This window comes from Drosophila miranda, chromosome XL (genome assembly GCF_003369915.1).
Source record: "Drosophila miranda strain MSH22 chromosome XL, D.miranda_PacBio2.1, whole genome shotgun sequence".
Taxonomy (NCBI): Eukaryota; Metazoa; Arthropoda; class Insecta; order Diptera; family Drosophilidae; genus Drosophila; species Drosophila miranda.
Window position 1 is genome coordinate 12,465,343 of NC_046673.1, and position 15,128 is coordinate 12,480,470.

A 15,128-nucleotide genomic window follows, 5' to 3' on the forward strand; every position below is an offset into this window, starting at 1 on the left:
TGCTCTCTTTCTAAGGTCTCATTTTTCTTAAGCTTTCTTCGTTCCATCGCCTTCTGAAGATTTCTTCCTTTTTTTTGCTTTCCCTTAAGATTTCTTCTTCATTTTGTTTTCCCCACTCATCCTTCCCTTCTTTTTCTCGTTTTCTTCTCATTCTTTTGGTTTCTCTGCTTTCTTGTAGATTATTTTTTGTGGAGTTTTTCACGTTTCGCTGCTCATTTCTTTTCTGCTTTTTGTCGATGCTCTTATCTCGGCGTCTGCCTCGTGCCTGGTGCCTCGTGCTTCTTCTGTTTCATTCTTGTTTCTGTCGCTTGTTGTTACATCCAAAGCCTTACATAACGCAACACCCCACCAACACCCAGCACCGCCCAACCCCATCCCCATCCCCCTCCCCACCCAGCACACTCCCAAAGCAAGCTCCCAAACCATTTTGCGGTTTATCAAACGAAGCGAAAGTTGCATAAGATTGCCAGAGTTTTTTTTCGACACACAACAAAAAAATGTGCTACACGTTTCGTTTCGTTTCTTTTCGCTTGGCCAAAAACTGTCAGCCGGCTAAAGGATAAGGCTAACGCAGGGACACACGAACGCGGCACACAGGACGAAACACGGGACACCGACATGTGACAACTGTAAAAAGCCAGGACGGGGCCAGGACGAAAGCGGCGGACGAATGGCTGAATGGAAGAGGCAGAGGAAATGTCAATCAACAAGCCGGAACTGAAACTTAATGCAACCGGCTTGGAATTTCTCACAAAAACAAGAGACAAACACAGAGCGAGAGAGAGAGAGATAGATAGGTAGGAATGGCAGTGAAATGGCAGAGAAACATGAGAGACAGATTTGAACGCAAGAGAAGAAACAGTGCGGTGTGGTGTGGTGTGGGTGACAATGGGACACACACAAAATGTGGCCATGTTCTGCCGGTTAAATGGGTTGACTTGAGGCTTGAGCTTTGGGCTTCAGGCTTGAGAGTCTCCAAGGGCTATTCCTAGGCCTCGACTCGACTCCTAATTCAAGCGGCCCCCAAACAACAGCCAAGGGGTGGGGGGGAATTTGGTCGAATGTGTCGTAACTTGGGGGCCGTGCTGATGGGAGACGCCAGCGCCCCCAACTTGAGACAATGTCTAATTATATTATTATTATCTTTGTTACTTTTACTTTTCGTTGCTCACTTGCCGAAAGTTAAAGCCGGAATTCCCTCTCACTCTCTCCCAGTGTGGCCTAGCCGTTATGGCTGGGTCTCTAATAAATTTCTCAGGGTGTAGATGCACATACTATGTGGAATAGGTATGTTTATTGGTTGGAATAATGACAGTACACATGAAGTACACGGTCCTTTTGCTCATCATGAAATATTCAAGCGGCAAGAAAAACTTCAAATAGCTCATTTAGCACAAAGTTTTTCTTCCTATATATATTTGCCTCTATATTCTTCACGTGTGGGATAATCATAAATTTTGTTCGCTTCCTCATCAACTTTTTTCAAGGTTTTTTTGGATCTACATAAAAGGGAAGGCATGCCACAAGCACACCATCAATCAAAAGGAAACCAAAGACAGCAAAATTTGAAACGATTTTTAAGTTTTTCCAACTCTTTTCATGATTTTGTTCCCCACTTTTTCAGCTTTATTTTTCCCTTTTTTTTTGCTATCGGAAATTCACCTTTTGTTTCCAATTCTGTGAGAAAACTCATAATCATTTAATTGATATTAAAAAGTATCAAGAAAATTCGTATAAAGAAATGAGTTTTTTACAAGAAACATCAACGATTTTATTTCGAGTTCTTAAAAATGGTATAGGGGAGGGAGGATCTTGTAAGATGATTTATTTCAAGAGCTACATATTGAGGTATTAATAGATTTAAGAAAAGAAACTAAAAATATTCATTTGAGCTGAATCTATGGGGTTTTAAGTTAATAATAGAATAAAATATTAATCATGGCAACAATGTTGTCTTCCCTTTATCCCAATGGATTCTCTCTCTGTTGGTCAGACCTCTTCAGTCACACGTCTCCACTTGACGGACAGATCCCTGACAGATACTCTCAGTACTACATCTGGGGATAAACATATTTCCCTTACAGAAAGGTCAGAGCTAGTGAGACACTATTTTCGGACAGCTTATTCCCTTCCCTTGGTTTCCCTTAATTTTTGAAGACTTTCTGGATCAAAATGTATCTCTTTTGTCTAGTCATTATCTCTCCCAGAGTGGCTTGACAGGACATACATATGTACACATCCCTTTCATCATCCTAGTCATTATCTCTCCCAGAGTGGCTTGACAGGACATACATATGTACACATCCCTGGAAGAGTGAGGACACATCCCTTTCATCTCATAGATAATAAAGATTTTTCTCGTATTAAAAATTTGCCTCAAAGAATGTACCCTCCTTATATGTGGCATAGAGTTCTACAATCATTTCCGTTGAACGGAGATTGTTTTGTGGAGCGGACAAGTGTAGGGAAACCTTGAGTTATCCTCCCATAAATTCTAGTAAATATATTGCCCAAAAGTTTCCCATCGACTTTCTCTTCCTTTCCCCAAAAAGTTTTCCACACAGTTTTCCCACCATCGGTTACAATTTCGTTTTCATCTTTATCTTCATCTTAAGATTGGTTTTTAGAAAGATATATGGGTAAAAGATATACTCTACAAATGTATACGTATGTATGGATAATATTGAAATATCGTACTTCTTCCGTTTTGGTCGGTTGTTCTGGTTATTGTGGTTGTTCGGTTAATTCGGTTTCTCTTGGATTGTGGTTTGGGTTTTGCTCGTTCTGCTCTACGGAGGAGTATCTGTATCTTTTTTTCTGTATGCCTTAGATATTTGACGGCTGCGGCTGATTCTGCTGCTTCTGCTGCTGGAGGTGAAGGCGGAAACGGAGACGTAGCCTGTAGGCTGGAGGCTGGAGGCTGACGGGTACTGGATGGTGGCGGAGCAGAGGCGTAGAGGTGGCGGCGGCGGCGGTTGCGTAGGCAGCGTCTCTTGCTCCTCTGTCCGTTTGGTGGCTCCCCGTTTACTTTGGCTCTTCCTTTCTTTTGAATTTTTCTGTTTCTTTCTGCTGTTCTTCTACTTTTACATCAATTTTTTGCTTTCTTCTTTCTGCTGGTTTTTCTGTTTTCTGTTTCTGTTATTGCACCGCTATTCTGTTTGAGCTGTTTTCGGTTTGTTTTACTGTTTCTTTTGATGCTTCTGCTCCTACTTCTTTTGATTTTTGTTGGTTGCTTTTTTGGCTATTTTCTTGACTGTTTCTTCTTTGGTTTCTTTTGCTGTTTCTTCTATTTTTCTTTTGCTGCTTCTACTACATTTCTTTTATTTCTTCTATAGTTTGTTGTTGGTTTTTGTCTGTTTCCTAGCTGTTTGTTGGGAGTTTTTGTTGTTTGTTGGAGTTGCAGTTGAAGTTCGTTTTGTTTTTTGTTATTATTGTTGCTGTTTTGTTGTTGGCCTACAACATTGGAATCTTGTGTCTTATGTGTGTTTTAGTTGCTATTTACTTGGTTTGGTTTTTAAATTTCTGTTGCTGTTGCTGTTCTTTTATTTGTTGTTGTTGCTCGTCTGTTTGTTGTTTCTTTTGGTGCCGTTATCGTATTGTTGTTGCGGCTTTCATTTTGTTTAATGCTTTGCTGCCTGCCACTAGAGTGTGCCACTGGAGTGTGTGTGTGTAGGTGTGTTGGATGTGTGTGTGTGTGTTATTTTACCGGTTTGACGTTTGACGAACGAACAACGTGGTTGAAATTCGGTTCGTAGATATTTTAGGCTGATGGATGTTCAATTTGTTGTTGTTGTGGTTGTTGTTGATGTTATTGTTGCGTTTACGCACACACATACATACAAACGACACCACATACAGATGGATAATACGCACGCACACATACACGCACGCACTTAAAAAAAATTAGTACTTGTTTTTTTGGGAGGGGGGGGTGGTTTATTTGTGTTTTTTTTTAATTGTAATTTTTGTAATTGCTATTATCGTAATTGTTGTTGTTGGTTGGTTCGGTTTCGTGCTGGCTAAAGGTTATCGATGTTGTTGTTGTCGCTGTTGTAATTGTGGTTGTTGCGTTTTTGGTTGTTGCTGCAGTTGTTGTTGTTTATGTATATAGGGTATTTGATGGTTGAGCTTTTCTGCGCTCTCTACGTCAGCCATGGGTGTAAACACAATACAGACTGAACGGAACGGAATCTTCAAATGCCGACGAAGGCGACGACGCCAGGCGATAGCAATGGCGGCAGCGGCAAAATGGCAGCAGAAGCAGCGACAGCGACGGCGGCATCGGAAAACGAGCAACGAGCAACGACCAAACGACCGACGAAGAGGTTCGAATTAACTCAACCACAAACCGAGTGGCGAGCAGCAGAACAGCAGTACAGCAGAGCAGCGGAGGCGGCAAAAGCCGGCAGAAGAGCAGCCAGGAGCAAAGCAGTAGAATAGAAGAAGAGCAGAGCAGTCGAAGCATAGCAGAGGAGTACGTACAAGCAGTAGAAGCAGAGACAGCAGCAGCAGAGGAGTACCAAGCAGTAGAAGCAGAGTAGCTCAGTACAAGCAGTAGGAAAACCAACAACAGCAAACACACAGTGGAGGCAGAGTCAGCAGCAGCAGCAGCAGCAGAGGCCGACACTAACAGCCGCCCAAGCGCCCGACCGACCCCCACAAGCCGAGCGATACTGAGAGCCGAAACACCCGATCTCTGGTTCTGCTCTGCTTTTGCTCTGTCGCTGCCGCTGCCGAGACACAGCACATGCAAAAAAGGGCCCTAAAGCAGTACCCGGATACGGTACCAGGCAGACGGACGGACTCCACGGCCCCCGGTTCCCATAACCAAAGCCATAGTTGGATAAATAACTGTAAAAACGAAACGAAAACGAACAAGTGAGCAACGACAATGGCAGTGGCAGTGGCAGGCGGGTGGGTGGCATCTGCTGGCAGACCCAGATTTTGCCCTTCCTGTCAAACTGTCTTTATCAGCTGCTGCTGCGGCTTGCCCTCTGCTGCTTCTGCCTGCCTGCGGGATATTTCTGCTACTGCTGCTGTTGCTGCTGCCGTTGCTGCATTTTGCAATTGCAATTTTCGGTTGGCACATAATGAATTGGCATTGTCATGTGTGTTTAATTTGGCGGCAGAAGGCGGCATAGCTAAGGAGAAAGAACGTAGTGGCGGGGACGATGGCAGAGAGAGAAAAAGAGAGCGCACGTCGGTCGTCGGCGGCGCTGTTCGACTCTCTCTTTTGACTGATTTCCAATCCACTCAACTTTGTTTTGCGCGCGCTCGCTCTCTCTCACTCTCGTTCTCTTCGACCCCTCTACGCGTGTGTGCTGGTATGGCCATCTCGCTTGCACACACCTACACTCCTATGAGTAGGGTACACGCACAAAGCAGCGACAGAGGCAGTACAGTAGCAGAGAAGAACCGTTGTTCTTCGGCTTGCGTTCTGTCATTTTTTTTGGGCTGCTTGGAGGGAAGCTTCTTCTGGATGAACTTTGAGCTTTAGTTGGGGCTTTGGCTTGTGATAACGGAAGGAAAAGGAAAAGCATAATGTCCACTTGGCACGCGATATGAAAATCAAAATTGAACTTTTACAAGTTAATCCTTTTGCGGTTACACACAGGCAGATACATACATATGTATATATATATATACAAGGTTTTATAGATAGGTATATATGTGTAGTATAAAGACAATTATTGAGAATTCGAAAATTCCCTTTTTGGAAATCAGAAAAAATTGTTTGGCCAAAACCAAAAGACAGACAGCGAGAGAGAGAGAGAGAGAGCGACTTTTGTCCATGGCCTTCGGTTGGTCCTGCGCATTACGGAACTCCACTCCGATTTGCGTAAGGTGATGGTTCCCGTTGTACCCCCGCTTCTTGCAGCAGCATCAGGAGCAGCAGCAGGGGGATGGGGAATGGGATTTTGCCCCAAATGGATGCTCAATTCAAACATCTCCCACTTCTACGCGATTTTCATTGTCATCGGCAATTGTCGGTTTGCCTGTCGTCCCCCTTCCCCGTTGTCTTAGTCACGTTGTTCAGCCATATTTTGTGCATACAAGGATATATGTACTTCCCCACACACACTCGTACACCCTCACATCCGCCCACGCAAACAAAGGACTCAAACACACGCACCCACACACACACACACAGAGATGCATTCCTTTGCGCTGATGAACTGACAAATGGATTGCCCGTCTAGCACCTAGAATAAGAAGTTGATGGCCCCCCATTTCACCCCATCCTCGTTCCGCTTTCTTCCCCACTGTACGCCCCAAAACTCCCTTGCCGACATCCACACATGGCAACCAGGTTTTTAGGAGAACTTGAACAACTTTTTCCAGGTATCATCTTCTTTGGGGGGATCTAAGCGAAATGTTGCAAAAACGAAAAGTTTCTGAAAGTTTACTATTGCGGCACACGTTCCTCGACATCAAGATACCCACTACTCTGTCTTTTACATGAATATGTAGCGCATATGACAAATGGTATTTTTCAATGGTTTCCATGGTATCCATAAAGCGTCATAAGCGGCTTTGTCGCTCATGAATTGCTTTGCAGAATCCTGGACTAAGAATTGCATTTTTGATTCAAATAATAGCTTCAAAACTAGAGGAATAGCTTTATGCTCTCTATACGGGTCGTATACTTGATAAATGCATTCAAATTTATGTATGTCTATTCCTCGTTGTTCCTTCTACGTGTTCCTGCAATATTCCTAGGTGCTCTTAGACAACTAACTGTTGGGCAGAAGGACATTGCCCCTTTGGGCATCAAAATTGTTGAACCGGAAATCAATCAATGCACTTATTCTTAGACGGAGGACATCTCCCGGCAATCAAAGGGAGCCACCAGTGGTTTTTCCCAGGACCCAAAATAGCAGTTCAGGAGTGCATGGGCCGGCACATGCCACAAACACGGGTTCACGGAGTGCACATGCCACAGACACGAGTGTGTGTCTCCCCAATTGTCTCAAGCGCCCATCACTCTCGCGACAGTGACATTAACGTGAGCGTATGAGACATCGCACCTAAGCACCCGCTTACCCTTACACAAGTCTCCCATCCCGTCCGTGTCCCTGCCACTTCACGTTGCACAATCGTGTTGCGTCAGTGGCAGGGACCGGGGCCCCCCTCCGGCGACCCAGATATCAAATGGAAATGGAAATGTCAACGCAAACGACAGATAGTCAAAATGTTGTCATGTCGGATTTTGAATAATTCATTGAAATGAAAACTTTATGCATTTGTCAGCCATTTGCCATTTCCCTGGCATCCTCTGCCCAAAACCCCCAAAAACCCCCTAAGCCCTAACTTTAAAACCCCCCACCACCAATCACCATTTTTTCTCCCTTTTAGGTAAGTTTTCAATATTGGTTTTCGATTGATTGGGGGTGGGGGTGGCGAGCGGTGCGGAATAAGACAGTGCACTTTCCATCTTGGTTTTTTTTGGGAGTGGGTGGGGCTTAGGGCCATGGAATGACGTGCGAAGGCTTGACGAAAGACGCAAAAGACAGTGACTTGACGTCTAAAAAAAGGAAAGAACGAGTCTCAATGGGAGAGAGCTGTTGAGAGAGAAAGGGAAGTGCACATTCTAGGCACAGAATGAAACAGAACCTATGAATATCCAATGAGATTTTATTCCTTTAAATGAAAATACGAGTCTCACTGGGAGAGAGCTAAGCATAGGAGTAGAACTCGAAGAATTGCTTTTGTGAGAATCCTCTGTAATACAAAATTAAATGATCTTGTAATGCGGGAATAAATTCAGCCAAAAAGACAATCAAAATATCTTCAATATAGAAATGACAGACACTAAAAGAACATATTAACGATGAGACGATCAACTTGGATCAAAGCAATATTACATTCGAGTACACAGTACCGCAAAAATCACATTTATGGAATCCCAAATAGATCCACACACACACACACACACACACACACACATACAGACAGATGTACAATTAATGGAACCTCAAAGTAGTCTATACTGCGTCTACGTATACGTAATAATAGCCACAAAGATCGGACATCTGTTGGACTGAGAAAGTGTTCCCCGCATCTAAATCCGAATCCGAGTCCCATTCCGATTATACAGCCCCTTGCGGCATGGCCAGTGACTCAGAATTCCGTTGCGGCGCGACCTTTCGGTTTTGTGTCTCGGGGACAGTGCCTCTTGTCATATTTTATTGATAGACACTCGGGGGCAAACAACAACCAAGCACTTGCACACATACAGATAAAGATACTCGCGTATATTACGAGATATATACCTATACCATATAGATATATGTATATCCATGTGGCACATCCGTCCTAACAGGCAGACATTGTAAATGCAGAGAAAACTGCAGTCGCCGTCCATTATCATTAAATTTTAAAAACATACTCGACTTTTTCATGCCGCATAATGCTTGTTGCCAGCCGCCTGCCGTCCGTCCATCCGTCCGGCGGCCATAAGTTATTGGAGGACTATTGAGGCCACACCACCTGGCAGACACTTTTCACACACAGGTGCCCCGCCGATTGTTCTTGCCACACAATGGGTGAATGGGGGTCTTAACATTTGAAAGTCCTTACTCGAAATGCAGACATATGGAAGAAGAGTCGCGCGGCTCCCTTAGGGTTGGTGGCTCGTGTAAGCAAACGCCTTAAATATTTTAGATGACACCACGTAATACCCATTGGGGGAGCGGACCAATAGACAAACAACAGACCCAAGTGCATACGTTTCCGAGTATACAGTATAATTAAATATTAATCATCATCTAAATACGTTATGCCACACACTGGCATAGGCAAAGGCAAAGCCAAAGACACATGTCGTGGATGGATGCATCGATAATTTATATCCGCCGTTGTCTCCGATCTCAGCGAACCGAAAGAGAAGTGTAGACGAAAAGTATGGGTCCCTGGTCTCTCTGTGCAGCTCTATTCCTTTCTTTCCATAAGCCATTAATTACGTGTCGATGGGCTTCGATTCGATTCGCCTCGACTCGATTGTTTAAACTATTGTTTAAACCAACGGAATTGGCTTCTCAATCTATAAGACCATTTATTATGTCTGATGTAACTAGCAATTTAAGCCGAATAACCGATGAAGTCCCATGAGTTATTTGCCACTGATTGGGGCGGAACCGAAATTATAGACTTTGCTATCGCATTCGCGTAGGTATCTCTACGTATATCTCGAGCGGAACTCTTTCTCTTTCTTGATTTTGACCCTGAATACGTATCTCTGGGTCTCTGGGTGTGTAAACAATATCGGAAAACACTTTTCTGCAAGAGTTTTTTCCATCTCGATTCACTATTTCCATTTCATTTCCCATTTACCCATTTGATGATGATGATCCCCCGATCGTAATCGAAATCGAAATCGTTTTCCCGTATAAACAATATATCAAAGAACGTATGTGTTGTTTGTGTTGCGCTTCCCCACACATGTACTACAACCGATGAATACGCTTCTTCGAACACTCGAACAAATTTCTGTCTTTATGGGCATTTCCATTATTCCCAGGTACGCGGTACCCGGTACCCGGTACACCGAAATACCGATTCCGATTCCGATTCAGATTCAAATTCAGATGCTGATGGAATATATGATCTCCTCTCTCTCTCTCTCTGTGCCTCCTGCCTCTCACTCAACCTTCTTTGTCGTCGCCTCCTTCTTTGTGTCTACGTCTGTGCTTGGGGGTCGCCGCCTCTGGATCTGGCTCTGCTGTGTGATGTGTATATTTCCCACATTTGTTTTCTGTTATTGCTTTCATAGCCCCCTTCCCCGCCACCCCCAGTATCCCCAGTATCGTTTGTATCCCCAATATTCCAGGGTATTTGTTACACTTGTTGTCGCTCATCATTTCACAATTGTTGTCTTAAGATAGATGATTGATCACCTCAGAAAGATGATTTTGTTGCTATGACTTTTCTTCTAGATAAATGTTCTTCACAGTTTTCGCACTTTGCATAATATTACCGAGTACATTCGTATTACAATTACATTCGATTGAATGCTGTGTACGCATCTCTTGTCGGATACTTCTTCAGAAAAAATAGTTGCGATGGAACTTTTATTGATCTTTTGAGTATATTTATGGGATCTATTGGGATCAAATACATTTCTGAAAAATCACTGAGGGGGCAATGATTAAAACAAACTTACATATGTTACAAGAGAAAAAGTTTCGGAATCCAATATTATGGGAACATTTAGAATGAAATAAGATATGATAGTACTCATACACTATATGAGTGGACTCTACAAAGGATTCGAGTTCGAAGATTAACTTATCTTTTTCCCCCCAAAATTCGGAATCTCTTGTTTATCCCACCATATACCCTATTCCTTGGTATATAATCTTAGCCTGGCTATACCAAAACCTTGTGGCTCTGCTGGAGCGTGTTAAAGTTTCAATGACATATTCTTCCAATCAACATCAATACCGATATAATTCGAACTATTCCGTATTCCTTATATTCCTATACCAACTTTGCCGGCTAGAATCTTTTTGCGTCTCCTACTTTTGTCACTGATATCTCATTTCGTGTTCCAGAACTTCTAAGATCTTAACCCCGAATTCATTTCCCAATTTCCACTCGCATGTTTGTCCAAGCAGGGTATCAATATTTCGTTGCTCGCCGTCATCAGTCGCATTCGATCACTATCGCCGGGCACTGGCACTGGCGCTGGTGTCCATGCCTATTTGTGTTTTCCTGTGTTTTTGTGTTCTGCAGATGCTTTTGGTTGAAAATAACTTCGAATGGCTCATAGAGAGAGGCGGCAATAGAGATAGCCAGAGAGTGAGAGCATGGTCGCGCGATTTATTTATTTTTATAGTTTGGACGAACGGCGGGCTTCTGGCTAGGCGGCAGAGCCGCCGAGTGGGCAAAGCGGCGGGCACGTGGAAGCCGCCAACGAAATGGCAAATGGAAATGGTCGAAAGTTATGGGAATGGGAATGGCGATGGGAGGGGGTGGATATGGGGTGGTGGGAGGTGGGAGTCCCACCGCGGATAAGGATGATACGTCATGACTTTGGTCGGCCGCTGTGGTGGCACTTACCAGAATGGGTCGCTCATTGGCGTAGGACAGTTTTCGCGTGTTCCGCAGGGTCTCCAGCCAGAGAGAGTTTCGGCGTGCCGTGCTTGCGGCGCCACCGCTGCCGCCTCCCCCAACGCTGCCTGTGCGCGTCATAGCCGCGGCTGCGTCTGCGTTTGGGTGTCCGTCTGCTGTTGGCAGCGACGATGACAGTACCGGTAGTGCTGTGGCAGCGGGTACCAGTCGCTGCGATGGCGGCGGCAGCGTCGACGTCAACGATAGTGACGGTGAGGGTGATGCCGACGCCGACGGCGAGGGCGATTGCGATGGCGAGGCAGATGGGGTTGCCGATGGCGATGGCGATATCGATGGCATCAATTGAGATGCTGATGACGCTGGCAGCGTGGCCAGCGGCAGTGGCAGCGACGGTGGCGGCATGGCGGCAAGTGTGGGATTGCCGGCGGTCAGGCATTTCTGGTATAGAGTGCCCGGATTGCACTCGTTCTCCATGCAGGAGGCCGGCGACATGCTCTGGAGCTGGGGGCCCCCGCACAAATTTGCACAATTTCCCCTTATTTGTTTAATATCAAATATCCTTTGTGTGCTCACTCTCTCACTCACTCACACTCTCTCACGCGCACGCTTTGGACCCAAAGTCACAAAAAGCAAAAACATTGCCAGCAGCGGCAGGGGCAACGACAGCCCGGGGCACTGGAACCCTGGAGCCAAGAGCCTGAAGAGAGGTCAAACTGTTTTCACATACAAAAAAAAGTGCAGTTTCCGTTTCACTTGCAGAAAATGCAATCGCGATGGGAGCGCACGCGACCAAATAACCGCAGCAGCGCACTTTCCAATGGTCTTTGGATTGAGATTCGGATGGAAATTGTGATTTTGATTTCGATTTTGATTTGGTGTTGTTCCAGCCAAATCGGTATTTTGGCTGCGTAAATGTCCAGAATGTAAACAAGCAGACCCAATCGGCATTTATTATAAACTTTTTGTACTTTCATTCGCGAGAGACAGCGGCCTGGGACGGTGGAGCACTTTAACAGCGAAACAGCGGAGCAGCGATCCCTTCCGACGCAGCGCAACGACGACGTACAAATGGTTGGCCCACCAAAAAATTATATTTATATTCCCATCTTTTCTTTCTGCTTCTTTGTCTGCCTTTTCGTCTTCCATTCTGTTCCGCCAATATAACGGAACAGAGCAGCCGATTTGGGGAGCACGCGTCGCTGCTCGTGGATCGTAAATGGGGTGGATCACGATTTGGAAGGTGGATGCCGAGTGGACAGACGGCAGCAGGTGGATGCAGATGGGCGGCTATGGGCAGCAGCACCAGCAGGTGGCGGGAGCAAAGCCGGGTGAGAGGGGATAAGGACTGCAGCAAGGTGCATTTATACATAGTATATACATCTATGGTGGGGGAACTTCTGTCTCCCTTTATCTGTCTCACACACAAAAGGAACTGCAACAAAATTTCGGCAATGAGGCAACGAGGTGTGAGGGCAATGCCTAACCCTATATTAACACACCTTGATTAGCAGGCGATGAGAGTGATGCTGAAGGAGAAGACAGCAGCACGTGGAATGATCGGAAGAGGGCAGCAGCAGGAGAAATCTCGGCAGAGGGAAGCAGGAGAAAGAGAGAGAGAACGACGGAAGAACATGGAAAACAGGGGAAGAAGAGATGGCAGAAAACATTAACAGGTGGAGAGAGTAAAAAAGGCAGGAACGGAACAGAGGGGGAGCGTCAAGAACAAGCCGATTAGTGCTGCGCTGAGAGAGACATCCGTTAGTTGGTGGTCTCTATGGAACGGGCGAATGAATGGAACACCTGATCGCGTCGACGTCATGAAAATGAATATTTTGCAGCCCATAAAACGTTTCCCCAATGGTCCCGCTACCCCAAGCTAGGACCGACCCGCTGAATACCCTTTACAGATATATACCTGTATATAGATTGCTGTGGATGGAGCTTTTCGATAAGAATACATAGTATAAACAGATCTACAGTAAGTGCTGCCATCTCAAACGGAATTGGTGCAAATTAAAACATTTTCAACTACGGCTTACCTGGTCGAGTCGATCAATAATACATATGTATGTTCATATAGTTTATATAGGATATGTGTGCGATCTACAAAAATACAGAACTACAGCAAAGCTTTGTTTTGCGAAAGCTTTTGTTGAAACGACTGTGTGCGGATGAGGAAGTGGAAGCCAAAGCTTAATGGATGCTAAGATTGATGTGAAAGTGGAATGTGAATAGAACGGTGGGATGCGGAAAAGGGATGCAGTTAGGGAATGCCAAAAGTGGAATCTAAAGGTCGAATATGGGGGTGAGACAACTGATGGATGGGCACGTGGAATGCGACAAATACAGGATGCGGAAGTGGAGGCCAAAGTGGAATGCGGCAGTGGATTGCAACTATGGGATGCGGAAGTTCAGGCTGCAAAAATGCTCAACAATCATTAAAACGGTTCTCAAACGGTTTTTGGTTTTTTCCATTCTCATTTTTTTTTTGTGGTTTTTTCTAGAGGTTTGAATGGACATCGAGGCAGTGCAGTCTAGGAAGAAACTTATAGCAACACGCAAACCGGATTGGACAAAAGGCATATAGCATTTAGCATTTAGCAACAATCTACATGACCGGCGAGGGCTCAAGGCGGGGTGGTGCCATTGGAAATAACTTGGAACTTTTGGAACTACTCGTACGAACTGGTTCACATGAATTTTGGTTTTTGTTTGTTTTGTTTTGTTTTTCATGTTTCATTCTAAACATTTACGAGTATATGCACATACACATAAAACAAAATTGTTAGTTTTGGAAAATGGGTTTTTTCGGTGTATATTTCTTTTGTAATTGGTTTCTGTTGTTGTCGTTTTTTTTTTTACTGTTGTTAAATACCATTTTGGAGCTTTGGAGCGTTTCGCTAGTGGCCTCGGTGAAGGCCCTTCGAAGTCTCAACTTTCGGCTTTCGGACAAGGTGCGAGGCATTAGAAGAACGCCCTGAAGAGAATTGTGAGAGTGGTTGCGATAGGCGATTAATACAGATTAGTTAGTTAGTTACTAAGTTAGTTAAGTTACTGGAGCGAGAGAGAGCTAAAGATTCCGACGGGTGAGGGGGCGGCTAGGGAGCGGGAAACAGACGTAGGGATGAATTTAAGCAGTTTCCATACATACATATCTATCATAGATCATAGTAGAGACATAAGTCAGTTGCGATTCCTACAGATACAGTGCGTACCGGAACTGATTGGTAAAAGAATATTTATCGAAAAATGATCGGTAAGGTTATCGATACGTTTTTTTTATCGAATTCTTTTAGTTGCTAAATTTGTAAATATTTTCTTGTACGACAGTTCTGAAACGCACTGTATGTACTGTATGCTTATACATTAGTATTATAAAAGTTGGATAAGATAATATTTCTATCGCAACTACATAGATATTAGCAACTTATACGATATTTAATACGATTAATAACTATAACTATTAGAATGAGATTTCATGAAAGATCATATGGGATATATTAAGACACGAAAAGATACTTATGTGAATGAGGGAAAGAAAGAGTTAACGTTCCTGCGGGACTTCCCCCCCGCCCAGGTGGAACATAAAGGTACATACGTCCATACATTTGCATATAGGTGGGGGGGGGGGGGGGGGATGAGTGGAAAAGTTCCATGAACTTCCATGTTATGTTGCATAATTAAGTGGGACAAGCTTTGCAACAAACAAAAAACAGGAACAAGAACAAAAAATAGAGAAAAAACATAAGACAATCGAAAACTTGAAATACGTTAGAGCTTTAACCAGAAGTGCAGCACGAAAGGGGTGGCGGTGGGGTTCCAAAAGCTTCTTTAGCTTGAGGAAGAAATGCCAAAGCTTCGGGCAGCCAGTCGGTGATTGGTAGTTGGGGCGATTGACGGGGGAAATAGAAGCATATACAATTTTTATTGTCTTTTTTATTCATGTTAAATGTGCCTGGAAAGCTTTCGACCGGCGAAATGTTAAGTGGCGGTCCATACCCCTCCCCTCTGTCTATTTCACTATGGCACTGCCGTTAGTTTTTAAAAAAATAAAG

The 15,128-nt window shown here is 44.4% G+C and overlaps 1 protein-coding gene across 21 annotated transcripts in view; it reads right to left on the reverse strand.

Moving 5' to 3' along the window:
- The window catches only part of LOC108164597 (small conductance calcium-activated potassium channel protein), a 69,581-nt gene that overhangs the window by 38,991 nt on the left and 15,462 nt on the right, over nt 1-15,128 (reverse strand). For 12 of the 21 annotated variants that reach the window (XM_033388009.1, XM_033388013.1, XM_033387987.1 and 9 more), the window contains exon 4: nt 13,949-14,050. The exons of 5 other annotated variants lie outside the window; for them this stretch is intronic. In XM_033388009.1, the coding sequence (XP_033243900.1) occupies nt 13,949-14,050 (102 nt within the window). Of the gene's footprint in view, nt 1-2,697; nt 4,306-11,061; nt 12,110-13,948; nt 14,051-15,128 lie in introns of those variants that run through there. 4 more of the 21 variants (XM_033388021.1, XM_017300435.2, XM_017300434.2 and 1 more) reach the window with 3 other exon arrangements.